Source organism: Rhipicephalus microplus, chromosome X, assembly GCF_043290135.1.
Source record: "Rhipicephalus microplus isolate Deutch F79 chromosome X, USDA_Rmic, whole genome shotgun sequence".
Lineage (NCBI taxonomy): Eukaryota > Metazoa > Arthropoda > Arachnida > Ixodida > Ixodidae > Rhipicephalus > Rhipicephalus microplus.
In genome coordinates, this window is record NC_134710.1 from 414383388 (window position 1) to 414410081 (window position 26694).

Below are 26694 nucleotides of genomic sequence, written 5' to 3' on the forward strand. Positions count from 1 at the left end.
GACGATTCTGTGAAAATGCCAACGCTCTAAAAGCGAAGTTGATATTTGTCTTGTCACTGTAAGTCACACATAACAATTTTTTCTCTTTTCAAAAATACTTAGGGCTGAAGAAATGCCTCACATTGATCCTGACAAATTTTCCTTTAGAAACAACCTTGTAAACGGGAAGGGTAGCAAAATCTTGGAAGAACGCCAACATCGTCTTAATTCACAAAAACGGAGACGACAAGAACTTGAGCAATTAAAAGGGATTGCGAACCAAATTAAGGCAACATTAGCATTCAATCAATAAGAAAATAAAGCAAGATTTTGTACAGCCTACTCAACAATGAACCACATTAATCGTAAAAATCAGGCGTTAGAGAAATGCACAAAATACACTCAACCACTGTACATAACCTTCATAAATTACGAGAAGCATTTGATTCAATAGCGATATCAGCAATTATACAGACCTAATGACATGAATTGGCCGCAAATAATGCACACACAAACTAAAGTAACACTCAACGACAAGCACAAACGGCTTGTGCTTGTCGTTGAGTGTTTCTTTACTTTGTGTGTGTATTATTTGTGACCAAATCATGTCAGTAAGCAAGTACCAACTAGGCCAACAATCAGTAATTATATAGATACTACGCAACCAGGGCGTTTACAAAGCATGTATAAACATCCTGGAAGGAATCTTCAGTCGATCAAAGGCCTCCTTTGTGCTCCATAAAGAAAGCCACCAAATACCAATAAAGATGGCTGAAAGACAAGGGGATACGATCTCCCCAATGCTATGTACCCCGTGCTTACAGGAGGTTTTCAGTGACCTAGAATGGGAAGAATTAGGGATACGAGTTGATGGTACCTTAGTAACCCACGCTTCGCCGCTGAAAATGCAAATAATGAGAAACATAGGGAACGAATTGCCATTTATGATTACTGAGTTAGACAAGGAGAGCAGAAAAGTAGGTCTTAAAAATGTGCGGAAAACGGAAGTAATGTACAAGAACCCTGGGAGAGAGCAGCCATTTCAGATAGATAGCAGTGCACTTGAAGTTTTAAAAATTGGGGAACCCTTAAGCTTCGACTTTAAGACTTGAATGTGATAGCGAAATCCGGCCCCTAGTGCACCCTCCAACTTCTCAGTTCATACTTATTACTAAGTTTGTTTACATACACACGCACGTACACAAACACGCGCACAGTAGATTGGACCTGCGCGCGCTAGTATCGCCGAATGGGCTCGTTTTCGTCGTGACACCTGTTGAACTAAATGCGTTAAATGACCCTTAAACACTTTTTCAAGTAATGAAAAAATTTCACTAGAAAAGCTGATCGCCTCGCAAATTCAATGCCGCAAAAATTTTAAGAATCCGTCCAGTGCGAGTCAAGAGATAAAGGTTTGTCGCATGCTGCTATTGCATTATCTCTTCTCTCGTCCCGATGAAAGCGCTGGATGCTAAGCAGGAAGGAGTGGCAGGGCAAAGAAACTACCACGCTTCGTGATCTTGAGCACTTTTTGTTTCTTCTAACGCACGTTTTTTTTTCAACATGATCGCACGCGCACACGTGGACAAGTAGCGGCCTCCCGTGGCTATCTCGGTAACTTGATTTTTCAGTCACAGATGCACATACGATTTTTCGCTCACAACCAACGGAGCCGACGCCGGTGGCGGGTTTTTTGTGACACGAGCTCTGTAACGCTATCACGTTACAAGAGTACGTGTACTTAAGACGGGTAGTAAGCGCGGAGCCGAACTACGAGATTGAAGTCAACAGAACAATAGGAATTGAATGAGCACATTTGGCAGGCATTATGAAATCTTGAATTGTAGATTGTTATTGTCCCTCAATAGGAAAATATATGCTAGCTGCGTTTTCCCTGTACTTACGGAGCAGAAATCTGGAGGACTACAAAGAGCTTTCATCTCAAGCGTAGGACGTCGCAGCAAGTAATGGAAAAGAAAGTGATAAGTTTAACTATAAGGGACAAGTAGAGAGCAGAGTAGGTCAGGGAACAAACGGGTGTTAAGAACATCTTAGCTCAAATCAAGAAGCAGAAATGGTCATGGGCAGGGCGTAGAGCGAAAGCAAGATAACCGCCGGTCAATAAAGAACACACTAGATTCTAAGGGAACCGGGTGAAAGGGAGCCAGAAAGTTAGGTGGGAAAATGAGAATACGAAGTTTGTGGGTATGAAGTGGCAGCAGCGGATACAGGAACGATAGATAGATAGATATGCGGGGTAACATCCAAAACCACCATATGATTGAGAGACGCCGTATTGGAGGGCTCCGGAAATTTCGACGACCTGGGATTCTTTAACCTGAACCCAAATCTGAGCACACGGGTCTACAACATTTCTGAATCCAATGCAAACGCAGCCACCGCACCCAGGATTCAATCCCGTGACCTGTGGGTCAGCATTTCAGTACCTTAGCCACTAGACCACCGCGGTGGGGTGAAACACAGGAACGAGTTGACTGACGGAACATGGGAGGGGTCTTTGCCCTGCAGTGGGCGTACTCAGGCGGATGATGTATATGAGGATGATGATGAGAATTACGATGATGATATGAACATCAAGCTAGGCACTAAATAAAGTTACCGACCCTGACCAAACATCTGATCGCATATGCTGTCGGTATGTATCCCGAACATTGGTGAGAGAGGATGAAGGCTGGCTTAAGTATTTTGTGTTTGTTTTTGTTATTTCAAGTGCTCCAGCAATTTCACACGTGCGCTGCTCCCTGTACCTGATCCCCACAGCTGTTCTGTTTAAGTCCCCTTCGCAACCATACTGCCGGCAATGAAGAGAAAGAGACGTTGATGGTGTACCTTTCGAATAGCTAGAAAGTTTCCTTAGATGGACGTTCAGACAACGTCCCATCCACCCAATGTACGTACGTAAAACTGCACGACAATGGGATAGGCTACACACTCCGCTTGCACAGTCAGTGAAACGTTGCTGACGTGTTTGAAATAATAAGAGCGAAATACCGGTACGTGAGGCAGTCTTCACTCGTTCTCTCCGATGCTGAGCATATCTACAACATACGCATGATCACAGGCTTAGTCACGGTCGATAAGATTTTTAGTGCCTTGCTTTAGGTTCATGTATAGCCATGTTTTCGCCTTTAAACTTGCAGTGGCATGACAGCGCACGTGCCGTGCACTTGTTTTTTTGTGTCATCTCTTGCGCTTATCGTGATAAGGATGTTTAATTTAGGCCAATTCGCTACATTATACTTAAGTCAGTATGCCTTGAAAACACGTTCGGCAGGGGCGTATCCACAAGTTTTTGGGAGGAAGAAGAGGGGGCTGAGCCTTCCCCCCCCAACACCTCCTCTTGGCTACGCCACTAATCTTCGGGACTTCATATTGATGACGACGCTTACCCGCCGCAGCTTACTCACCTCAGCATTACCCAACACTTTGATTCCAAGCTCTGCAAAAATGCCACAATGATGGCGCCTATCGCAATGTGGATCAATCAGTAGATGCTTCCTCCTGAATTAGCGCTTTCGGTTTCATTCCCTAGCTAATGGGGAAAAGTATGATGCTATCGAGGGACACCGCCATGCGTCCAGGGTTGAAAATTTCCCTATATATGCTATTTACTTCGATGGTCAAAAAGTTTATCGAGGTGGCTTGCTGCCTAAATAGTACCATTCTCATAAACATAAAGCTGTCCTGTGTCAATCTCAGGCCAGCGCCTTTATTATTTTGCCACTTTCGAGCTATGAGTGTTGCTCTAAACACGTGTTGCCCACAAAACGAACCACGCGCTGATCGCAAGGAGCTCGCGGGAAAACGAACTTACAAGCCGAATAGCACGTAAAAACAGCAAGATTAACTCATAATTGGAACGAAATGGTGTATTGACAAGTTTCTTACAGTTTAAGCTTCAGTTTCGGTTTTGCAGCGACTCTGCTGTCGTCATAAATAAAATTCACCTTTTTAACTTTTTTTCTTTTCAAACAGATGTTTTCTGTGACCAATATGCGCGAAATAAACACGTTTTAACGCGGACAATCACGACGCGTGCGTCTACTTGCTCGCTTTGCAGTCGTATCTTGATGATCGATTGATTGGTTGATATGTAGGATTTAACGTCCCCAAACCACCATAAGATTATGAGAGACGCCGTAGTGGAGGGCTCCGGAAATTTCAACCACCTGGGGTTCTTTAACGTGCACGCAAATCTGAGCACACGGGCCTACAACATTTCCGCCTCCAACGGAAACGCAGCCGCCACAGCCGGGATTCAATCCCGCGACCTGCGGGTCAGCAGCCGAGTACCTTAGCCACTAGACCACCGTGGCGGGGCAAGGTCACGAGTAGAGAGGAGGAAAGAACATTACTGCGAGTCTGGCGAGTTGGTCGAATGGGCCAATGGCCTCGCCTGCGTGACGACCACGAGACAGTTGATTCCTGGCGGCTTCCCCGGCCCACCGCTAGGCTCACAAATGATATTCGAAACAAGGGCTGAGCATCGCAGCTTCCCAGTGTGCACTAAGACTGTCATTAGAATTCATCTTCAGTAAGTTTCCTTGTAGCGCACGTAAACAACAGGAAGAAATGAGGGCAAATGCAGACAGAGAAAGCGCTAACTTCCAACATAGTTTATTTTCAGAAACCAGAGATCATTTATGCACTTGTCTGTTGAGTCACAGTTATGTGAACACGTGAATAAAGGAACATCATAAAAAATGTAAGTACATACATACATTGACAATCTCTTGTCTACCGCAGATATTTTAACTCATTTTTGACAGCGCTATCGACGGCTGGCTGACAAACATATCGCCAAGTGCCGCAATCTGCTCAGCTTCTACTATAAAACGAGTCATTTCACATTTGCTTCTAGCTGTTATTCCGGTGTTTTCAAAGCAGATTACGCCACTTGGTGATATGGTTGTCTGCCAGCCGCCAATAGCACTGTCAAGAAAAGTGTTAAAATATCTGCGCAAGACATTATATTATCAGTGAGTATAAGTAGGTATGTATTTTTATGTTGTTACTATATTCTCAAGCTCACATGATTGTGACTCAAAAACAAGTGCATAAATTTTCTCTGGTTTCTGAGAATAAACCCGTGTGATGAGGTCACGTGTGATGAGAATCTTTCAAAATTTGTTTCAGAATCGCTGACTTGCCTTTTCAGTAAACTTATAGCTCCTATAGTTTTTACTTGCGTGTTCTTTTTTGAATGCGAATGTATTTCTTAGTCGGGCTATGTGGGGTGTTTGTTGAGATCCATCCACCGCCCGTTCCCATAGAAACAGCTGCGGGCACGCGCGTCCGTATCATTCGCAGCCCCCACCATGTCACGGTTCAGCGTCGGCAGCTGCCAGCAACAGCTATGTGCGCGTGCGCTTATCCACGCCGCTATAGCAACCGGAGCCCCCACCTGCTTGTTATGAACGAGACTTGCCACCGCCTCAATGCAGTGCGTTTCAAACAGTTTTGTAGCGTTTATTGCCAGCTTTTCTGTAGCGTTTGTGTAAGACGCTGACATTATAGCCATCAGGTACAATGACAGGTGCAATGCTTTGCCGCTTGTCCTTTTACCATTCGCTCTCCTTCCTGCGCCCAACTTACCTGTCCGCTCGCTCGTACGCATATATAAACGGAGTGAAGTGCATGCCTCACTATAGACCGTTCGCTGGCTGATGAATGTGTAAATAAATGGTTATGGTACAAATCTTTGTCTCGTCGTTAATTTACGCCACTAAAATTACTACGGGTGTAGTCTAGGCGCAAAAAAATGCATTCGCCTTTCCTCACGACTCCCTTCGGGGAAAAGGGGCAGCGATTTTTTGACATTGAGAGCACACCCCTTCAGCAGGCTCATTTCGCAGTATTACAGTGTAACGTTCGCAGCATAAAGAAAAACTTTGAACATTTTGTTTCACTTTTTTTAGATTACTCTAAAACGTGGTATCATTGTTATAACTGACACAAGGATTCAAGAAAAATCGGATTTAAAAAAAATCAAGAATCGGTTCTTATACCTAGCCATGTCATTCTTTCGCAACCTGGAAACAATGATACATGAGGAGGGGCATGGCATTATCAAAAAATGTTTTGGTTTTGTTTGCCTTAACAATAGCTCATCATGTTGTTGAATTGTTAAGACTTTTTTATTCGTATTTTAAAAGGTGTTAAAATAGGTGTAGTATATCGTCCACCAATTTTTTCATAGTCGACTTCATAATTGTGATGAAAAGTACCGTGATCTTCATTGTGGCATGTAGAGCACCTCTACTTGTTTGCGGCGGTATCAACGTAGAAGTTTCTCAAGACACGTTATAAAAATACATGTTTTTCTACGATCACTTAATCTGAAAAAAAAAACGTTATTTCATCGCCCACTCGCATTAGAGACCTTACGAAGTCGATTATTGATGAGTTGTTGCGCAACGCTGACCTTGATGTATGCAGGGGTATACGCTGTTGCTACTGCGGATCACAATCGTACTTTTCGCTTCTTACACCAAAAACACATTTGTGTTTCTGGCGTACCTAGCATCAAACGGAGAACATGTGTAGACTATAAATCAGTGGAAGGACTACTTGAAGCTACAAATTTGTATAGCCTCTATGATCTGGAGGTGGACGTCGAATGTGATAACATTGTTCAGTGCATTGTGGACGCCATCAAACAATCCACGCGCAGCTGTTTGCATGTAAATTATGAGCATTCCATATGTCAGTGGATGAATAGAAATATACTACAGGTTGTGAAGCTGAAATATTGTTACTACATTATATAAACAAGTAAAAGGAACAATCATTACTATCGTCATCATTTGAAGTTGTAGAGAAACAAGTCAGTAGCAATGATAAAAAAATCCAAATATCTTTACCACACCAAGTGAGTGACACAAATGAACGTAACACGAAAACGATATGGCAAATTGTTAAAGATCTTGCTATCATGGGTAGCAAAGAACAAATTACACAGAATGATTCGACATGCAAAGTGGCTGACACCTTTATTGATTACTTCACTGATATTGGTCTCAGCCTAGCGAGTAATTTTTCTACTCATATGCTCAACCTAAATGCACCATTAACGGTTGCTAGTAATTTCTACCTGTGAGACATGACGGTGAATGACATTCGATAAGTTATTGAGAAGTTACCAGGGAACAAGGCAGTTGGCCGTAACGTCAGATCATCAAGGATTCTAAAGGGACATATTGATGTTTTGTAAGGCCCGTTGGGATACATACTTAATCATGCATTTTCTTCTAAAACTTATTCTAACATACCTAAAACTTCCAAGGTAATACCAGTTAACAAATCCGGTGATCGTAATCTCCCGGAGAGCTACAGATCAATATCGTTCCTGATTATTCCTAACACTACGCTTAAAATAGAAATTTCGTCGCCATTAGGCTGTTTTTATGTAATACGGATGTATTTTCTCCACAGCAGCATGGTTTTGTTGCTACCAGGCCCACTTCAACTGCTGTATAGACGCTCACGCAATATATTATTTCCGTGATAAATGAAAACAACATAGTAATATCAGTACTTTTTGACCTAAGAAAGGCATTTTATGCTATTGGTGTACTGAATTTTATAAGAAAAAGTGCATTCTAATGAATTTGTAGTTGAATCACTTGGTTTCGTTTGCAGGTATTTATTGGTACACAAACAAAAGGTAGCCATTGGTAACATCAAATAATCTTACAGTATTATAAATGCGGGGTACCGCAGGGTTCAGTATTAGTTCCTATATTGTTATCTCTCTGTAATATTGATATCCCACAATCACTACAGAGGAAAAAGCCATTGATGTATGCCAATGACACTGTTTAGTTTTTGAAGGACTCTTATTGGAGCTATACAAAATGACGTGATGAGCGATTAGTCCAACCTTCCATAATATTTGGCCATGAATTAGCTCACTGTTAACTGTACTAGAACAAAATACATAGTGTTTCACTGTCGCAAGGAACACATTTATACTAAATTTTTAAACTAACAATAAACAACGCTTCTATTCAATCGATTCCTTCTTTCAAATATTTTGGTGTAACTTTTATGATAACACACAGTGGCATGGGCAAGTATTGAGTGTGTGCGCGAACGTAGCCTGTGGCTCTTATACCCTAATAAAAGCTCGCCAATTATTTCCACAAAAATTAAACTATAGTTCGTACATTCAGCTATGCTCGGCATTCTGCAATGCCAATGACAGTGGCATTGTGCCACTGTGATAGGAGTTACTGCTTGGAATTGTGGGGTGTTACGTAGAAGAGTTATCTAAAAACTCTTTAAATAATCCAAAAGCGTACATTGAAAATCATATGCGAAGGTGAAACAGTAGGTAGGATTTCGGAATCTCTACACACTCTCTCGGCTGTGAAGTTGCGCGGCTACAGAATTGCTGTTTCAATTATTAACATGACAGAATTACGTCTTAGCCTGCTGATAATTTCTCAACTCTATACACACCACGCCACATTCTTCTAAAAACAAGTCTTAATCTGGCCAAATGTTAGAATATTTCTGGAGGAAAACTGATAGAATTTACTGCAAAAAAAAATATGAAACGCGATTCTCCTTGAGGTTAATGCTGCGCATAACTTCGACCTACCATGGAAGTCATAGTTTATATTGAGGCAAATTATGAAAGCGTCTATGTATGTTAGTTCGATTTGATTTTCATTCCGTTCTTTTTTTAATGATAGGCGCCTACTGTAAGCTAGTTGCAACCTAATAGGTTTCCAATGACCGATCGACTGAAGGACTAAAATGAGCTACTAACAAGCATGAATAGTGCGTTAATGCACGAGCTTATGTATGAGCGGCTGCATCCACAAATAATTTCTTTGTAAACGCCTGTTTCCATTGGCCAGCAAGCTTCCCTGATTCCACGTTTGCATCAGAAGTGGTTACAATTAGGTCCTGCAGGCGTCTATCGATAAAGAAGCTTTTCTAAAGTGGACCTTCCTCTGTTTCATCTACCTAGGGCCGCTGGGGCATGGACACGCAGGGACCAACACGTACAAACTGCTTGCTCGTACTGAGGTGTAAATGCTCTTTATTGGACTCGTACCTACACAGGCGTAGACGTACATAAGTTACAGAAGGCACCACTCTCTGTTGACAGCCTCACAAAAGGGTTCAATTGTGGTGACCTATAAATCTTTCTCTTTGAAGCTTCAAATGTCATACGGGAGGATAAAGGAAGTGAATTAAATAAAATTTCCCAAGTTGAAACGATGCAGCGGAACAATGCACTGGCCGTAACACGTTCTTATTACACCATAATTCAAGTCTCGACCTGCAGGAGATTCTTGCACTTACAGCCTGAGTGGTACCATTGATTCCACCAAATTTCCAGGCTGAGGAGTGTGAAGGGGAATGTGCTGCGGTGATGCTTACTGTACGGATGCTGATTGCTGTGGTTCCTTTCCGGCTGGAGTAAGTGCAAAATGCGCTAACTGACGCCGCCTGCTCTGTAGAACGCTAGCAAGCTCCGCTCTGTTTCGAAAACATGGAATCTCGGTCTTTGCCCCATATTGAGGATCGTAGTTAGGTCACATCCTGACATGCTGAGTTGCGGCAGGTCTGAAGCTCCGTGATGTATATTGTTGTCTGTCTGCTAAGCCACTGACTGCAAACTCTTTCCTAGGCGCACAGTTAGGACGCAGTGCTGTACTTCCGAGTTGGCATCTCATCAACAGCTGGAATGGACTGAACTTGTCAACTCCTAGGGTATCCCGGTAGCTGAGCAGATGAACATCATTTGTACTGCGGAATAAGTGCTTGAGTGTACATAGCGTCCTCTGTCTCTGTTCGTTGAATTGGGCGTACTGTGGACTGATTATTGGTCGCATGTTTGAAACCATGAGATGCAGCAAACACCGTCAACACTTGCAACATGAGTGCTGGGTCGTAGCCTGACCACACCTTTTGCGCCATTTCATGTCGGGAAAAGATGCTTTCGAGAGCACCGATGAGCACCTGAGTTCTCGTGCTCCACATGGTCACCACTTAAGGGAACCTAGAGTAGTAATGCATACAAGGATGAAGGTGTCGTCTTTGAGATGGATTTAGTTCATTAGAAGAATTGAGAGGAATATCCTTGCAGGGCAAATGTGATTAGGGGCTCTGCAAAATTTACGCGGGTGGAGGGGTGCACTGTTCGCAGTTGGTGACAGGAGATGCAATGACTGCTCAGATATTGTGCCACCTGACTTCGGAGCAATGATTTTGGTTCTGATAATGCCCTGACAACCTTCATGTAACAGCTTCGAAACCACTGACCGAAGTCTTAACGGGATGACTATCTGGGTGTTTTTGATTAGAATGCCATCCCACACAGAGAGCTAGCTGCTTGTCCGTGATAATTAAAACTTACGAATGCCCCCTGGTATGATCAACACTGCACAGGTTGGTGCATCATATATATGCAAGCTCTAATTGCCACTTTATGTAGCTAACGAATGCTGTAAAAAGTTCCTAATCTGTTGCTTTTACAGCGACATACTTGAACTTTTCAGCATGCCGATGTCATCCGTCATGTTTGTCAGTATGCTGTTTTTAGTAGGAGGGAAGCTTTAGTGACGATTTTGAGTTGCTGGGTTTTCATTCCGTAAAAATGTCCATTTAAGTTTTCTTGCCGCTCTTTTCATCTAACGTGGACTGTTTTACGCGCAGGGTCACTTCTTTCCGGCGGGAGTGAACATCATGATCCCCACATGGCACCTCCACCATGACCCAACCCTATGGCCGGAACCATTCGAGTTCCGCCCAGAGCGGTTTGACCCCGAAGGGAACGGAGGCCTTTCCAAGGATCCAGCATCCTTCCTGCCCTTCGGCTTAGGTCCACGGGTGTGCATCGGCAAGCGGTTCGCCCTCCTTGAACTCAAGATGGCCGTCTGTCGGGTTCTGAGAGAGTACCGCCTGCTGCGCTGCGAGGAAACGCAGGAACCACTCAAGCTAATCGTGCCAAGTGTCATCATCAATCCCGAGCGAGGAGTGGTCGTCAGGCTACAAAGACGACAACCCGAGGCGAAAGTGCCAACCGTGACGTCCACGCGTGTTGCGAATACCACAGACGTTGCTTAGCGCCTTCATGATGAAACATGTCTCTGTCGAGTTGAGTTCTCTGTCTCGATGGAACCACATGTAATGCATATCAACTTCACCTCATCAAAAGTTGTCTCTCACACAAGCTTCGCATCTTTCTAATGTAGAAGTTCAGCATTGATTTTAAGCTACACTTTCTGTTTAATACTGTTTTGAATTTACATACTTTCTTAACTTAGTGTCATCAGCCCGTGGTATGTTTCCACAATATAGACGTGCTGCACCATTGTGGAAATGTGCAATCGTACCTGCCATATGCTGTGATATACAATGCGCGTTATCGAGGGTAGATTCCGCATGAATTTATTCTACAACCTATTATTTTCTTGCACACATGGTACAACATGGGTAACGAGAAACAAAAATAATAGCGCTAACATTCGCTGTCACTAAATCATGTCACACTTCTTCATCTGCGGGACTCTTAATGACGTCATTATGTGGCACCACTCAAAAGCAACGCCCATGTTTATTGTAATAAAGAAGCAAGTTGTTTTTTTTTCGTAGTTCAAACCATTTTTTGAGGTAGTCCTGCAGCAGTGCAACGGGACATTACCTATCAAAAAGACCTAAAAAACGGTTACAGTGCCTAAGGATTAGAGATAACGCAGTGTGGCCCCACAAGTAACACGAAATTGTCTTTGTCGTGATTTCAGTGACATTGGGGGGAATACTAAAGAAGCCTAGCCTTGACTGACTTCGCATTTTATAACCGCTCGCGAGCAGCATTCTTTCATGAATAATAAAGAATAAAGCTTTCATATGACAGTACACTGTCTAAATATGCATGTATGTATGTATGCATATATATATATATATATATATATATATATATATAAATATATATTGTGTGTGTGTATGTGGTTCTATATGTGTGTGGGGGGCGGGAGCCGTTTGTCTCTCCCTCCTCTCATGCCCTTCTCCCCTCTCCTTCACTTCGCAAAGACACTGCGTGCGCTGACCGTGCCATCCTCTGAACTTTATTTCTTGCCCTAAAGAATCACTTTCCCGTGCTCTCCCGCATGGTTGCAGAAGGTAGCGCATTTTTTTTTAGTTTCAACCAAGCACGTCTCGTCTTCGAGAACTTAGTGAAATTGACTTGCGCTCGAATGGCTTTCGACCCAGCAAGTGTTTTTGTAATAAATTCAAAAGTTTTCGCTCAATTTCTTCTACACACGAGTATGTGCTTTGATTTGATTGTGACAGTAGCCCAACTATTTATTGACAATTTATGTGGACCATATAAAGAGGTAGAGCAATGTCGAATCATACAGTGCGAAAGCATGTTATTCTCTTTTACAGCTTCTCAGTTATTCTTAGGGTGTCCTGTGAAATGTGCCAATGACTTGACCATTTATTTGATTTTGTGGTCCCTATGACATTGTAACCCGATAAAAGGCAGTACAACAGGCACGTTGTGTTATGCACTAGTTTTCATTTGCAAGCATGAATGCAGCTCGATTCTTGCACGTGCACCACCCACTTCGGAGGTCTGGTGCTTATGGTAGTCAACTGTTGACCCGCAAGTTGCAGGATCGAATTCCGGCAGTTCACGGCGACCACATTTTCGGTGGAGGCAAATTGTTTCAGACCTGTGTAGTCCGACTTAGGTGCATATTAAATAACCCAGGTGGTTTTATTTTCCGGAGTCCTTCATTACAGTGTCTTTCATAATTATATGATGACTTTGGGACATTAAACACAATTGTTGTTGCAACGATAGGAGTATACCTTCAGATCTTCAACTAACACCCTAAAGAACGGCGTAACAACATTTTTATGCAACACACACCTTTCTAATAGGGTGTAGTGAGGCTCTGAATTGAGACCCTGAAGTGAGACTCTCAATTACTCTACTTTTCCCCTCGGTGCTAGCTCATTGATTGGTTTCTTGTGTATCAGTTTCTGTTGTTTCCTTCTTCAAGTCTAGGCGAATTGGAGACCATACCATTCTATGGTCACTTTATCGTACCTGGCCAAGCACTTCCACATCCTGGACTATACGTGTGTGTGGACTAATTATAGAGTCTATTTCATGCTTATTTTCGCCATTAGGGATCCTCCATGTCCACTTACGGTTTCCTCGTTTTCAGTAGAAGGAATTCGAAATCTGTAAATCATTGCATTCTGCGAATTCTACTAGTAGCTCTCCTCTGGCATTCCTAGTACCAAAGCCATAATCTCCCACTGCCTGGTCTCCAGCCTGCTTCTTCCATACCTTTGCACTAAAGTCTCCCATTAGTAGAGTATATTGTGTTTTTACTTTACCCTTTGCCGATTTCACGTCTTCATAGAAGCTTTCAACTGAAGTGTCATCATGGCTGGATGTAAGCGTGTATGCCTGTACCACCTTCATCTTGTATCTTTTATTCAGTTTAATTACGATACCTACCACCCTTCCATTACTGTCATAGTATTCCTCTATGTTGCCAGCTATGTTTTGTGCATAGCGAGCCCCACTCCCAGTCCCCTTCTGTCAGCCGAACCCCAATAGCCAAGGACGTGCCCTTTCTGTAGGACCACATAGGCCTCATTTGTCCTCCTAAACCCACTGAGCTCTACTATAACTCATTTAACACCCTTAAGGTTTTCGAATAGTAAAGCTAGACTTATTATTTTATTTATTGCGAATACTGCAGGCCAGTTTGTGGCCCAAGCAGGAGGGGCAATTGGCAATACACATAACACTATTACACATGCATACAAAGAATAAAAATAATAACAATAAAAAGGAGTACAAGACAGATTGGTCAAGGCATAGCACACCATACAATGCATATACTTAGCCACAGATGCTTTCCTGGAGCGCTTGGGAAAAATTTTTAGCTTGTATCACTGCTTCCGGGAGCGCATTCTATTCGGAAATTGTACGTGGGAAGAAGCTGTGCTTAAACTGATTAGTTTTGGCGAAGATAGGCTGAAAGGAATGTGCATGCATGTGACGGGTCCTTCTTGTGCTTAGCGGTTTAATCATAGTTGACGGAGTTATTTTCACCTTAGAAGTAGCAATATTGTTAAGGAAGAGTAAACGGGCCAAGCGTCTACGAACTGCTAGGGTTTGAATGCCATTGTCAGTCATGAGCTTCGACGGAGAATCGTAACGCCCATAATTGTTAAAAATGAAACGCACCGCTTTTCTCTGAACGAGCTCAAGCATGTAGATATCTTTTTTCACGTGCGGATCCCATATCACGGAAGCATATTCGAGTTTAGCTCTAACAAAAGTTTCATAGGCTAAAAGCTTAACGTGACTTGGAGAATGCCTTAATTTTCGTCTCAAAAAACACAACTTAGTAAATGCAGCAGAACAAATACGTTTTACTTGGGATGACCAAGATAAATTAGAGTTCAAAGTGAGGCCCAAATACTTGTACTCCCCAACATCTGCAATACAGGTGTTCTGCAAGAAGTACTGGGAGTTGAAGAAATGTTTTTTGCGCGTTATTCGTAGAAATGCACATTTTCCAGCATTCAACATCATTCCCCACTGCTCACACCAACTCTCTATTGCAACCAGGGATTCCTGCAAAACTTCACAGTCATCAGGTGAGCGAATTTCTCTAAAAACAACACAATAATCGGCAAACAGCCTGATGGAGACAGTTTCGGGAACTACGTGGGCTAAATCATTTATATAAAGAAGAAACAACAACGGTCCCAGCACGCTGCCCTGGGGTACCCCAGAGGTAACAGCAAGAAAATTAGAGAAACAACCATTATTATCAACATACTGTTTTCTGTTATTTAAATAAGCTCTTATCCAGTTCAAAAGGCAATCAGGAAGGGCAATGTGTTCAAGTTTATACAAAAGCTTTTCGTGTGGCACTTTGTCAAAGGCCTTGCTAATGTCGAGGAAAACCACATCAACCTGTCCAGACTCGTTCAATACCGCAGAGAAGTGATGAACAGTAGTGACCAATTGCGTAACAGTGGACATATTTTTTCTAAAACCGTGTTGATAGGGCGACAAAATGTTCCTTTCAGCCAAAAATTCATGAATGAACCCTACAATAACATGCTCCAACATTTTACAACAGCTACTTGTGATGGAAATGGGTCTGTAGTTAGAAATTGAAAGTTTGTCTCCCGTTTTAAACAGTGGTTTGACCCTAGCAACCAAAAAATCATACGGGACTTCACCTGATGTGAGAGAAATCTGGAAAATGTTAGTTAAAAAGGCAGATAGCTGATCAGCATACCGTTTCAAGAATGCATTAGGAAGATCATCGGGGCCGGGACTTTTTCTAGGATCAAGCTTTCGTAATAATGCCAGTATTCCGAGATCCGAAATAACAGGTATATTTGAATAATCTGTTGGGCGTTTAGGAACTGATCCGCCTGGTGAAAAGACTGATTGAAAGTAATGATTGAATGATCGAGCTATTTCTTTGTCGTCTCTTACAATTTTATCATTTACAGCTATTTCAGAATATTTTTCCGTTCACCCAAAAACCGCCAAAACTTAGAGGGGTCATTTTTAATGAACTCAGGAAGTGTTACGGTAAAATAATGAGCTTTCGCTGATTTAACCTTACATTCCAAAGACTGCCTCAGGCTTTGTAAATGTTGCTCCCCTAGACTCTTCTTTCTCCTAAGACGTTTAATCTTACGCTTGGTCTGAATGATGTCTCGGGTAATCCATTCATTGTAACGCTTATTTCTAACCTTCCTTAAGGGTACAAAATGCTCGATGCAGTATTTTATTGTTTCCTTGAAGTGCGTCCACAACGTGTGAACATCATTCCTAGTTTGGATATTAAATTTTAACTCTAAGTAATCAATGATAGAAGCGTCATCGGCACGGTCAAAATTTTTGACATGGTTGACCAGTTGGTCTTCAACACTGCCAAACCCGGTAGAAGAACAATAAAACGATAAAAGCCGGTGGTCGGAAATACCAGGATCTACATTTACTACACCACTAGAAAATACGTCACTAACAAAAAATAAATCTAGAATGGCGTCAAAACGGGTAGGTTCCAAAACTAACTGTTTTAAACTTATAGACAACATCATGTCTAAGAGAGTATCACATGGGTCACTCTCTCCATAAGTAGGTCGATTCCAGTCAAAACTCGGCAGATTAAAATCGCCTGTTACAATAACAGGGCGACCACGATAGGGCAAAAGATAATCGTACAATTTGCAAAGAAACGAGTCGGTTGCATCAGGCGATCGATAAGCAGCACAAAGCAAGAATTTTAAGTCACAAAAAGATACGTTTAAAAACAAGCTTTCATGATTAGAGATCCCAAACAAAACCGAGATCTCGATATTGGTTTTAGCTATAATGGCAACGCCCCCACCACGGGAGCCATGATCACACCGAAATATCTGATAGCCCCGTGGAACAACTTCGCCGTCACTAATCCTATCACTCAGCCAGATTTCGGTGATTACAACTAGATGGGGGTCATAATTCAAAAGAAGCAGTTCTAAACTGTCAATTTTATTTACAATACTTCTTGCATTAAACGAAATGACAATCAGCTCATGAACAGGGCGCCGGAGTGGCTATATGTTTGCTGGTGCCGGCAATTCATTTGTCTGGACAGGAACGCGCCGATTTGTGGAATCGTTCCATGCGTACAACTTTTTGTTAATGTAAAGTTTGTCGTGCACTAGCGTAACCTTCTTCCCCTTGTCTTTTTCAGATTTGGCACTCTGCCAAAGCGATCGTCTTTTTCTTAGTGTTTCTTGCGAATAATCATTTTGAATGAAGACAGTTGTTCCCTTAAGTTTTTTAGCGTTGAGCATGACGGCTTGTTTTTCAGTGAAATTACAGAAGTGAAGGATCACAGGGCGATTTGAGGACGGCTTACCTATGCTATGAATTCTATCAACAGACGAACAAGTTACTCCTAGAGTTTTTTGAAGATGTCGTCGAGAATCAGTCGTCTTAAGTCGAGCTCACTTTCCTTCGAGGCCTCCTCAACGCCAAATACAACCAAATTGTTACGCCTACTCTTGTCTTCAAGGTCGACTATCTTCGCATGTTGCAGACGTATTGTCTCCTCTAAAGTCTTTACAACCTCTCTAACACCCTCAAAAGAATCCATTCTCGCAGCCATTCCTTTTGTTTCGCTATCCAAATGGCTTAACCGTCCTCCCAAAGACATCACCATTTGTTCTGTTTGCTCAACTCTTTGTTTTACTTCTAGCAAATCATTTCGGATAGCTTGTTGGCCTTTAATAAGTGACTCTAGCATCGCTTCAACGGTAGGTCCTGGATTTTCTTCAATGTCCCCACACAACAATAGCTTACATGCATGCACACAATCACATAGTATACAAAGCATCGTCCGTGGGCACGGCACAACAAGAAGGCATCTTTCGTCAGATCGGTACGAATAAGTAAAACTAACCTGCAAAAATAAAAACGGGAGGCGCGGTGAACATCTTGCCCCGTGCAGCCTCGCCGTGCCCACTAGCCGATCCGTCGTGCACTGTTGGTTTTATAGATGCCCAGGGTGATGACGTCAGGTCTTTGATATGCATCCGCACAGGCGCAGGAAGCACATCGGAAACGAAGCTTGCCGATGCAGAGACGGGGCCGATGCCTGTTGAAACTTTTCCAGCCCAGAAGACCACTTGATGTGACGATGAAATAAACCCGGCGAAAGGCAGCAAAAGGGCCTGCAACAATGAAACGGGAGGCGCGGTGAACATCTTGCCCCGTGCAGCCTCGCCGTGCCCACTAGCCGATCCGTCGTGCACTGTTGGTTTTATAGATGCCCAGGGTGATGACGTCAGGCCTTTGATATGCATTCGCACAGGCGCAGGAAGCACATCGGAAACGAAGCTTGCCGATGCAGAGACGGGGCCGATGCCTGTTGAAACTTTTCCAGCCCAGAAGACCACTTGATGTGACGATGAAATAAACCCGGCGAAAGGCAGCAAAAGGGCCTGCAACAATAAAACGGGAGGCGCGGTGAACATCTTGCCCCGTGCAGCCTCGCCGTGCCCAACTTGCCTCACAAGATAAGGTTCTAGCGTTAAACGTTGCCAAATTCAGGTTCCAATGGCGGCCTCTCCAGTTCCAGAGATTCTAGCACCCTCCGCTGTGTTGCAGATCTGACCGCCACTGTAGTCTGTTTCTTCGCAGCTGCTGGGGACTGAGGACCGTGAGTTAATTGATGTGTGCATATGGGAGGTAGTGGCCAGGTACTACACCAGGGTGGCTAATCCGTCTCTGTTGAGGGAGTGTGTTACCGGCGGTGGTCACCGGTGAGGCCACACCCCAGGCCTCCTAAAGCAGTTTCATCACCACACGGATTTTTTTTATCCGTTTGGGTTGGTATTTTATTAGCAAGAGTTAACAAAAGCTGAACTCTTTAAGCCTTTGCTCCAGTTGAGACTGCATAAGTTACGGATGTTGAAGCCCAATGATCACAGAAATTACATTCTGATAAGACTCAAAGTAGGATAAGTTCTTCTGTTTGATTCGATTTCTTCGCTAGATTTCCGTGAAGGCATAGACACAAGAAGGCCTACAACATTCTTAATATGTCAATATGGGCGATACATGCAAAGCGCACTCCACAAAAAAGCATATGATGAATCTCACAGAAGTGGATACAATCTATACCAAAGCAGCTGGGTTATTTGTGTATTACCAAAAATTTTGAAAATAACTAGGTGAGGCTAAACTCACATGGTTTCGCGATTCCATGTTTAACTGCAAATCAAGTTGCGGAAACACGTACATGTCTGCATCCTGCATCAGACGTGTGCACTACTATGAGTAATATGGTATTCAATATATTGTGTTTGTGTGTCTACACACGTATACATACCAAGCACCCTGGCTGTATCGACTCACTGAGCCTTCAATAGATATACACGAGATAATTTTCTATTCAACGCTCAAAATATTTGTATTTAATTGTACAAGAATAAAAGGCTGTTTAAATGTCTATAGTCCACTTTACAAGGAAGGCTTTGAGTATATTGCCTTTCAGTATGCTTGCACACACACACACACACACACACACACACACGCACGCACGCACGCACACACACACGCACACACACACACACGCACACACACACGCAAACACACACGCACACGCACACGCACACGCACACACACACGCGCACACACACACACACACAAACACACACACACACACACACACGAGTGGGCAAGCGGGCAGCGCCGACACCATGTCTCACGCTTCCAGCTTCGGCATTTCGCAGGCTTTGGTTACCCTGCTACTGCTGCCGTTTTCACCTACGATACTCACTGCAACGGACAATCCAGTCCCGCTGCCACATCTGAGCCAACCTTCGGACGACCGCAATCAAGAACATGGCGTTTTCTTCGCTTGGCCTGACATGGTGCGCCGGGATTCCTGCGCAGCCCCATCCTCAGTGACTTCGCCAGTTCCAGCGGCCTACTTAAACAGCTGCTGGCACGACTACCGCTTCAGTGGGCAAGCGGGCAGCGCCGACATCATGTCTTACACATCGCGCTTCTGCATTTCGCAGGCTTTGGTTACGCTGCTACTGCTACCGTTTTCACAGACGATACTCACTGCAACGGACAATCCAGTCCCGCTGCCACTGCTGAGCCACCCTTCGGACGACTGCAATCAAGAACATGGCTTTTTCTTCGCTTGGCCTGACATGGTGCGCCGGGATTCCTGCGCAGCACCATCCTCGGTGACGTCGCCAGTTCCAGCGGCCTACTTAAACAGCTGCTGGCACGACCAGGGGAGTGAAAGTTCCTATACCCTCCATGGAACGCGATATTCGCTCGCAATGCCGGACGAACGCCTGGTGTTTGGAGGCGGTACGAAAACATGGCGGCGCATTGCAGACATGCACTGGGGGACGCCATATTGATGAGGACTGAGGATCCGAGTGGCGAGGGGGGTGATTTAGCGCGAAATTGAATTGGGATGCACCAGCAAGCCAAATTGAGCGAGTGGAAGGTATTCGATGGCGAGCACGCGACCTTCTTCCTGTTGCGCAACCCGCCACTTGATGAAAACGGCCATCATTGCGTTCTGATTGACGGTCTGCCCATCCACCTATTTGTGCACTACTTATTCTAAGTAAGACGTTGTTTTTGTTTACGTGTACACATAAATTAGACAAGAATAAAGGGCAGAGTTTGTTTGAATGTTTTATTGCCTAAACGTACGGTTTATGCAGTACAAATACAACTTGAATATTTTACGTTTTTGGTCGCATACAAAAGTGGACCACACATGCCAGCATGCTAATAACCTAGTATCAATCCAGTGCACATTGCCGCACATACGTATATACAAAGACAAAAGAAAAATAATAATAACTATACACAAGTTCACAGCACGTATCCCGATATAAAATCTCTCCATGAGTGGGACAAGATAATACGGCACACCGCACACTTAGGATGCAAGAGGAAATGATACAAAAACCATAAGGTACCGGAGTTAGACATTGCTACATTTTCTATTCAGCATCAGGTTTTTTTATAAAGGCTTAAGCAAAAATTTACAAAATACTGAAGCCACTATAGAGCGTTCTCATAAAATAACACCAAGAGTTTATGCTTTCTTCAGCGTAACATGCCTATATTGCCTAATGAAAAAAACAAAAACAAAATACAAGCAGATAAATAGTACACACACATGTCCGCTTCACAGGCAGAAAATGGTGACCTCAGCTATAGAAGTAGCGGTGACTCAAAAATATGGAAGTAGCGCCTACTTTTGCGCATATGTGTGTCTTTTTGTCGTCCGTGTTTTCTGAGCGCTCAGTTTTTCAAGACCTCAAATATGCAAACAGAATCCAAAAAGTTACAAATACTTCCGCATTTTTCGTGCTGCAGCAGATTTTCTGGTGCGTTGTTTATCCAAGGAGATGTTCATGAAGCGAATATGCCACAACAGGCGAATCCTTGCAAAGAGGTGCACAAAGGCTTTCTTGCATTCTTCAGAGCAGAATTTTTGCCTTCCCATACAACTGTGCGAAATGCCTGCCAAAACTCCACTCACATTAGGCAGGTGCGCCACAACACCAATATATTCCAAAAAGCAAGCTTTCATGGCCTTAATATCCTGAAAGCAATCGTCAGAAGGCATTGTTACATTGCCAAATAAATCTGAGGAGATATTGCTTGCCTTAAACATAGCAAAATACTGGTGTGATGCACAAAGCTGGCGGTCGGCATTCTTCAAAAGGGTGTTGCACACACAGTGTGGAGGCCTGTTTAACAAAAATTGCCGTACGAGATATCCCCCAACATAGTAGAGAACGTTATCCTCTACTATATCATGGCTAACGGGCTGTTCCTCATCAGAAAGCATATCGACTGTTGGTGCTGCATCACAAGTAGTAGGAAGCCAAAGAGGTGACTCTGACATTTGTGCCAACACAGTGCTGCGATCCTGTGCACAGTTTCCTTCTGAAAAAAGGGCAACCAGTTTGCCAACAGAAATGCCTTTCAGACCTGATGTGAACTGAAGCACATTTGGGTTGTCATTGCAGCCATGCTTTAACCTAAGAAGCCCGAAAAGGTTCTCTAGGGAGTCCTGCTGTAGCCAGCGAGTCAAGAGAACACGAAAATCAAAATCTTGGAAGAGGTCGTCTCAGAGGAGAATGATAGCCTTAAGGTGACCTTCCATGCCTCAACTGTGTGTGGTTGCCGAGGCCCGTCAAATTTCCACCTTTCAACCCACGACAGGCACTCCCGCAAAAAGGCTAGGTGTTCGGACCCTTCCGAAATTGCATAACGTAACTTGTCACTGGCTTTTTTTACAGAAGAGCTATTCAGACAGTCGAATAACGTATCTATCTCTCGAGAAAATCAGCTGTTGGTTTGGCGGATGCCGGCAACACGCCAAGAGCAATGAATACATCAATGGCCACTGAGACCGATCCGCTTATCACCTGGCTGGCATATTTACCTTTCATATTATTGAAAGGCTTCCGGTGAATGTGGTTGTCGGTTAGTTTCTTCGCCAATTTGAGTTTGAGAGGATGCGAGCTTTCGTATAGTTGCGTAATGAAAGACCAATTCACAACTTTTTGCCCGATATGGAGCTCGTGAGGTGCGCGGAGATTATTCCTTGTGCATTTAAGTAAGTGTGGTGTGTCATATAGGAAATAAATCTTGCAGCCTTCAAGCACAAAAAACGGCTCTTCAGGCGTCACACCTAGCTTACTTGCCAAAGTGATGTTGCTTCCGCCTGGTCGCAGATGAGCGCCTTCACAAACAACCGGGCTTCGTGCAGCTGCTTGATTAATGTTATGATCAGATGATGAGTATCTGTGGGCGTTTCGGTCCTTGATACTGTGTAAGCAACAGGCTGAATCCACGTTTTTGAAATGCCTGCCACAAGTATCAGGAGCGCTGAATTTGCCACGGCTGGTGTTCTTTGCCTACCGTCATCGGAGAATCCCATCACAATGTCATGCTTTGCATCATACTGCAGATGTTCCTTCAAGAACATTTCGTCAAATATTAATGTGCACGAACGATCAATTAAACGCCAATTTCGGGTAGCTTCTTTGAGGGCTTCAATAGCGGTTGGAATAACTCCGGGACTCATCGGAATATTTGATCACCACTGCTTTAGCGACCTCACAGTTGGCATGTCAAGCAGTCTTGACAGATGTCTGTACGCTTTCGGACCATGAAAGTATAAGTTTAAAGCGAACTGGCGGTGCTCGGTCGACCACTTCCGTCCTCTACGTTTCACGCCATTAATTTAAAATTGAGTTTCAAGCAATCAAAAGAATGTCTTGCGGACGTAGGGCCTGATAGCATTCAACGCCTCGGACTGGGAAAGCTTTTTAACCTTTCTCTTGCGAATTCTTGACAGTGCCTTCCGAAGCCTTGAATTTATCTTCTCCAGGTTCTTCATTTTTCTGGCTGTCCGGGGCGAGCACCTAGAAGGCTTGTGTTGTCGACCCGCTGGATTGGAACCTGAAAGATTTAGAAAAAAAGCTCATTTAAACTGTGTTTTTGTGAAAGCTGACCATGATCTTTAAACCTAGTAGAAGTTCTAGCGGCTTTTAGAACTAAAGTGATTACTTCCATGAGTAATCAGTTGGTCATATTTAGTTCTCGATCCTTCACTTATTCAAACTTGAGGCATTTGGAACAGGCCTCTGATAAGCACACTGCTGGGCTTTGAGCCTACTAATTGCATGTATAAGCATCGTGGGCAACATGAAGCGTCAACTAATTTTTCCTAATCATTAGCATACTCCTTGTCAACAAACATTATTGGTTATACGTTTAAAATGGTATGTTTAGAAAAAAAACGACAAATTCATAGTCTTCCTTAAAAACACTAATCCCTCTTATAATAATAATAATAATATCTGGGATTGAACGTTCCAAAACCACGATATTATTATGAGGGACGCCGTAGTGGAGGGCTCCGGAAATTTTGACCACCTGGGGTTCTTTAACGTGCACCTAAATCTAAGCACACGGGCCTCAAACATTTTCGCCTCCATACAAAATCCAGCCGCTCCGGCCGGGATTCGATCCCGCGACCTGCGGGTCAGCAGTCGAGCGCCATAACTACTGTACCACCGCGGCGGGGCACTAATCCCTCTTAGGAGGCAACAAACAAGCAAGAAAGGGATCGGACAAGCACTCGTCTCGTCCTGCCTTTCGGTATACATCCCTCTGGTTCTTAAACCAGAAAGTTCCTTAAAGGTACCTGTGCCTACTCATCCATTATTCTTACTAAAATTTTTCAACAGTCTCTTCACGAAGGCGTATTACCAATCGAATGGAAGATTGGCAAAATTGTGCCATTTCACAAGTCCGGTGACAAGCATTCCCCATTAAACTATAGACCCATCTCACTTACTAGCATTCCATGCAAAACACTGGAGCACATTTTGTACTCTAACCTTGCAACCTTCCTTGAGTCTAACTCGTTTTTTACGCGTCACCAACATGACTTTAGGAAAAAATTCTCGTGCGAAACCCAGCTTGTAGCCTTTACACACAAATAAACGTTATTCTTGACCAAACTAGCTCTGCCGACTGCATATTCATAGATTTCTCCAAAGCTTTTGATAAAGTCTGTCACAACTTTCTGTTGCACAAATTAAATGAACCTAATATAGATCCCAGGCTTCTAACATGACTCGAATGTTTTCTAAAAATCGTTCTCAATTTGTTTCAGTTAATAATGTAAGCTCTGAACCAAGTGCCGTTCATTCCGGCTTATCACAAGGCTCCGTACTAGGCCCACTGCTCTTCCTTATATACATTAATGATTTACCGTCCTGTATTACCTCCAATATTCATTTATTTGCGGATGACTGCGTAATCTTCCGAGAGATAACTCATGACGGCGATATTACCCCTCTTCAACATGATCTTAACTCTATTTCTCTTTGGTGTAAAACATGGCTCATGGAATTAAACAATAAGAAATGCCAATTTTTACGTGTTTCGAGAGCGAACCATCAACTTCCAAACTATTACCTTGATAACACCCCTCTTCAATCCGTGACAAACTATAAATACCTTGGGGTGCATATAACAACTGATCTGACCTGGACTGTTCACTGTAATTAAGTCATTAAAAATGCTAACCGAATGTTAGGTTACCTCCGCCGCAACTTTTCAACGGCCCCTTCTTTCTTGAAACTTCTTCTTTACACTACACTAATACGACCTAAACTCGAATATTCCGCTGCAGTATGGGATCCTAGTCATGCCAACCTAATACACTCTCTTGAAATGGTACAGAATAACTCAATTCGTTCTATACTTTCTAATTACAACAGGACAGCTAGCATAACAGCCATGAAATCTAGCCTAAACTTACCTTCACTTTCATCCCGTCGTAAAATGTTTCGTCTCCACTCGTTTCACAAGCTGTTTTATCACACATCGCTGCGGGACGGTCTTATCTTGCCTCCTATTTATATCTCACCCCGGCTGGATCATTCCTATAAGTTCGGGTTGCCTTCTTGCAGGACTCGCGCCTTTTCTCAGTCTTTCATACCTCGCACCTCTGAGGACTGGAACCGGCTTCCCGCATCAGCGGCAACCATTTTAAATCACCTTCATTTCAAAAGTGTCTTAGCTAGTTATGTGTAATTACAGCCAACGAAGTATTAATACCCGATGCTGTGTTGTTCCTGTACAGTATTTATTTTCTTGTCGTTTTTCCTGTCTCGATGTAATTCTCATCATTCCCGCGTTTTTGTTTGCCATAAAGCCTGTTAGCTAACCTGTATAACTAAGATCTTCTGCTCGATGTAAGATTCGCCGCTGCATTTTGTAAAATTTTTTTTTCTTCTCTTCCTCAACCACTCCCCTCTGTAATGCCGTTTGGCCCTGAGGGTATTGCAAATAAATATATATCTATAAATAAATATATATATATATATATATATATATATATATATATATATATATATATATATATATATATATATATATATATATATATATATATATATATATATATATATATATATATATATTTATATATGAGAAAGAGGTGTACACATACCTAAGGGCTTAAATTTCCGTGTTTTGACACAATATTAATGAGATGTAACAGACAATAATGCCATGGAATGTATAGGGGAAGTTATTAGAACAATGTTAATGTAAATAATAAGAAAGAAAAGTGGGTGAAAAAGTAATCAGCCGTGAGCAGGAATCGAACCTACGACCTTCAAATAACGCACTAGAGCATTGATCGCGTTATTCGAAGATCGTAGGTTCAATTCCTGCTCATGGCTGGTTATTTTTTCAGCCTTTCTTTCTTCTTATTTACATTACATCTGTTCGAATAACTTCCCCTGTACATTCCCTGGCATTACTGTCTGTTAGATCTCATATATATATATATATATATATATATATATATATATATATATATATATATATATTAGCAACTATCCTTTTTCGTGACGTGGACTTGACTAAGAACCTTTTCTGTTAATACCCTTTGCATTTGTTGATAGCGTGTCTCGTGCATACATGTTCGAGGTTTTAACAGGGGGTTTAACACCCTCTTAGAAGGCTGTTCAAGTATAAGAACACCCCACACCCTAAATTTTATTTTCCTGGTCAACCTTCTTGTAGGGTGTTCAGCCAACACCCTTTCAGAAGGGTGCATTCGAAAACACCCATGGAATGTTGTTCTGTCGACGAGCCAGTTTCAAACCGTGAAGGTGAAAAAAAATTTAATGTGTAGCCCAGCTTTAACCCACATGCGCGCCTACAGAAACGGGGAATGCTAGAATGTCTCTTTCACAGACAAAAATATCTCCTTGCAATGACCTACACCAGAAAAAATCAGCAGTTGGCGTGCTTTTATTCGGCAATTCGACCAAAATAAAAGCTGCAACAGAAAGAAATACTTACCTTCATTGCAACCAGAAGATTTGTCAGTGATTTGTGCTCACATGCGAGAAAATAGTGGGTGCGCACGCTGAAATGTCGCACCCACTGCTTTCTGCCGTGGTCTCCGCCACTCGAGAATGGATGGATGGATGGATGGATGGATATGGCTGTGCCCTTTGGATCGGGCAGTGGCTAGAGCCACCAAGCCGTAATTCTTAATGAACCAAAAACTAGATTTATTTTTTTCCTTAAATAGT

General features: G+C 43.0%; 1 protein-coding gene across 3 annotated transcripts in view; it reads left to right on the forward strand.

Annotated features, from left to right (window-relative positions):
• Positions 1-11874, forward strand: part of LOC119160987 (cytochrome P450 3A4) — a 118033-nt gene extending 106159 nt beyond the window's left edge. For all 3 annotated transcript variants that reach the window (XM_075880282.1, XM_075880280.1, XM_075880281.1), the window contains one exon: positions 10675-11874. In XM_075880282.1, the coding sequence (XP_075736397.1) occupies positions 10675-11085 (411 nt within the window). In that variant the 3' untranslated portion in view covers positions 11086-11874. The remainder of the gene's footprint in view (positions 1-10674) is intronic.
• Positions 11875-26694: the final 14820 nt, after the last annotated feature.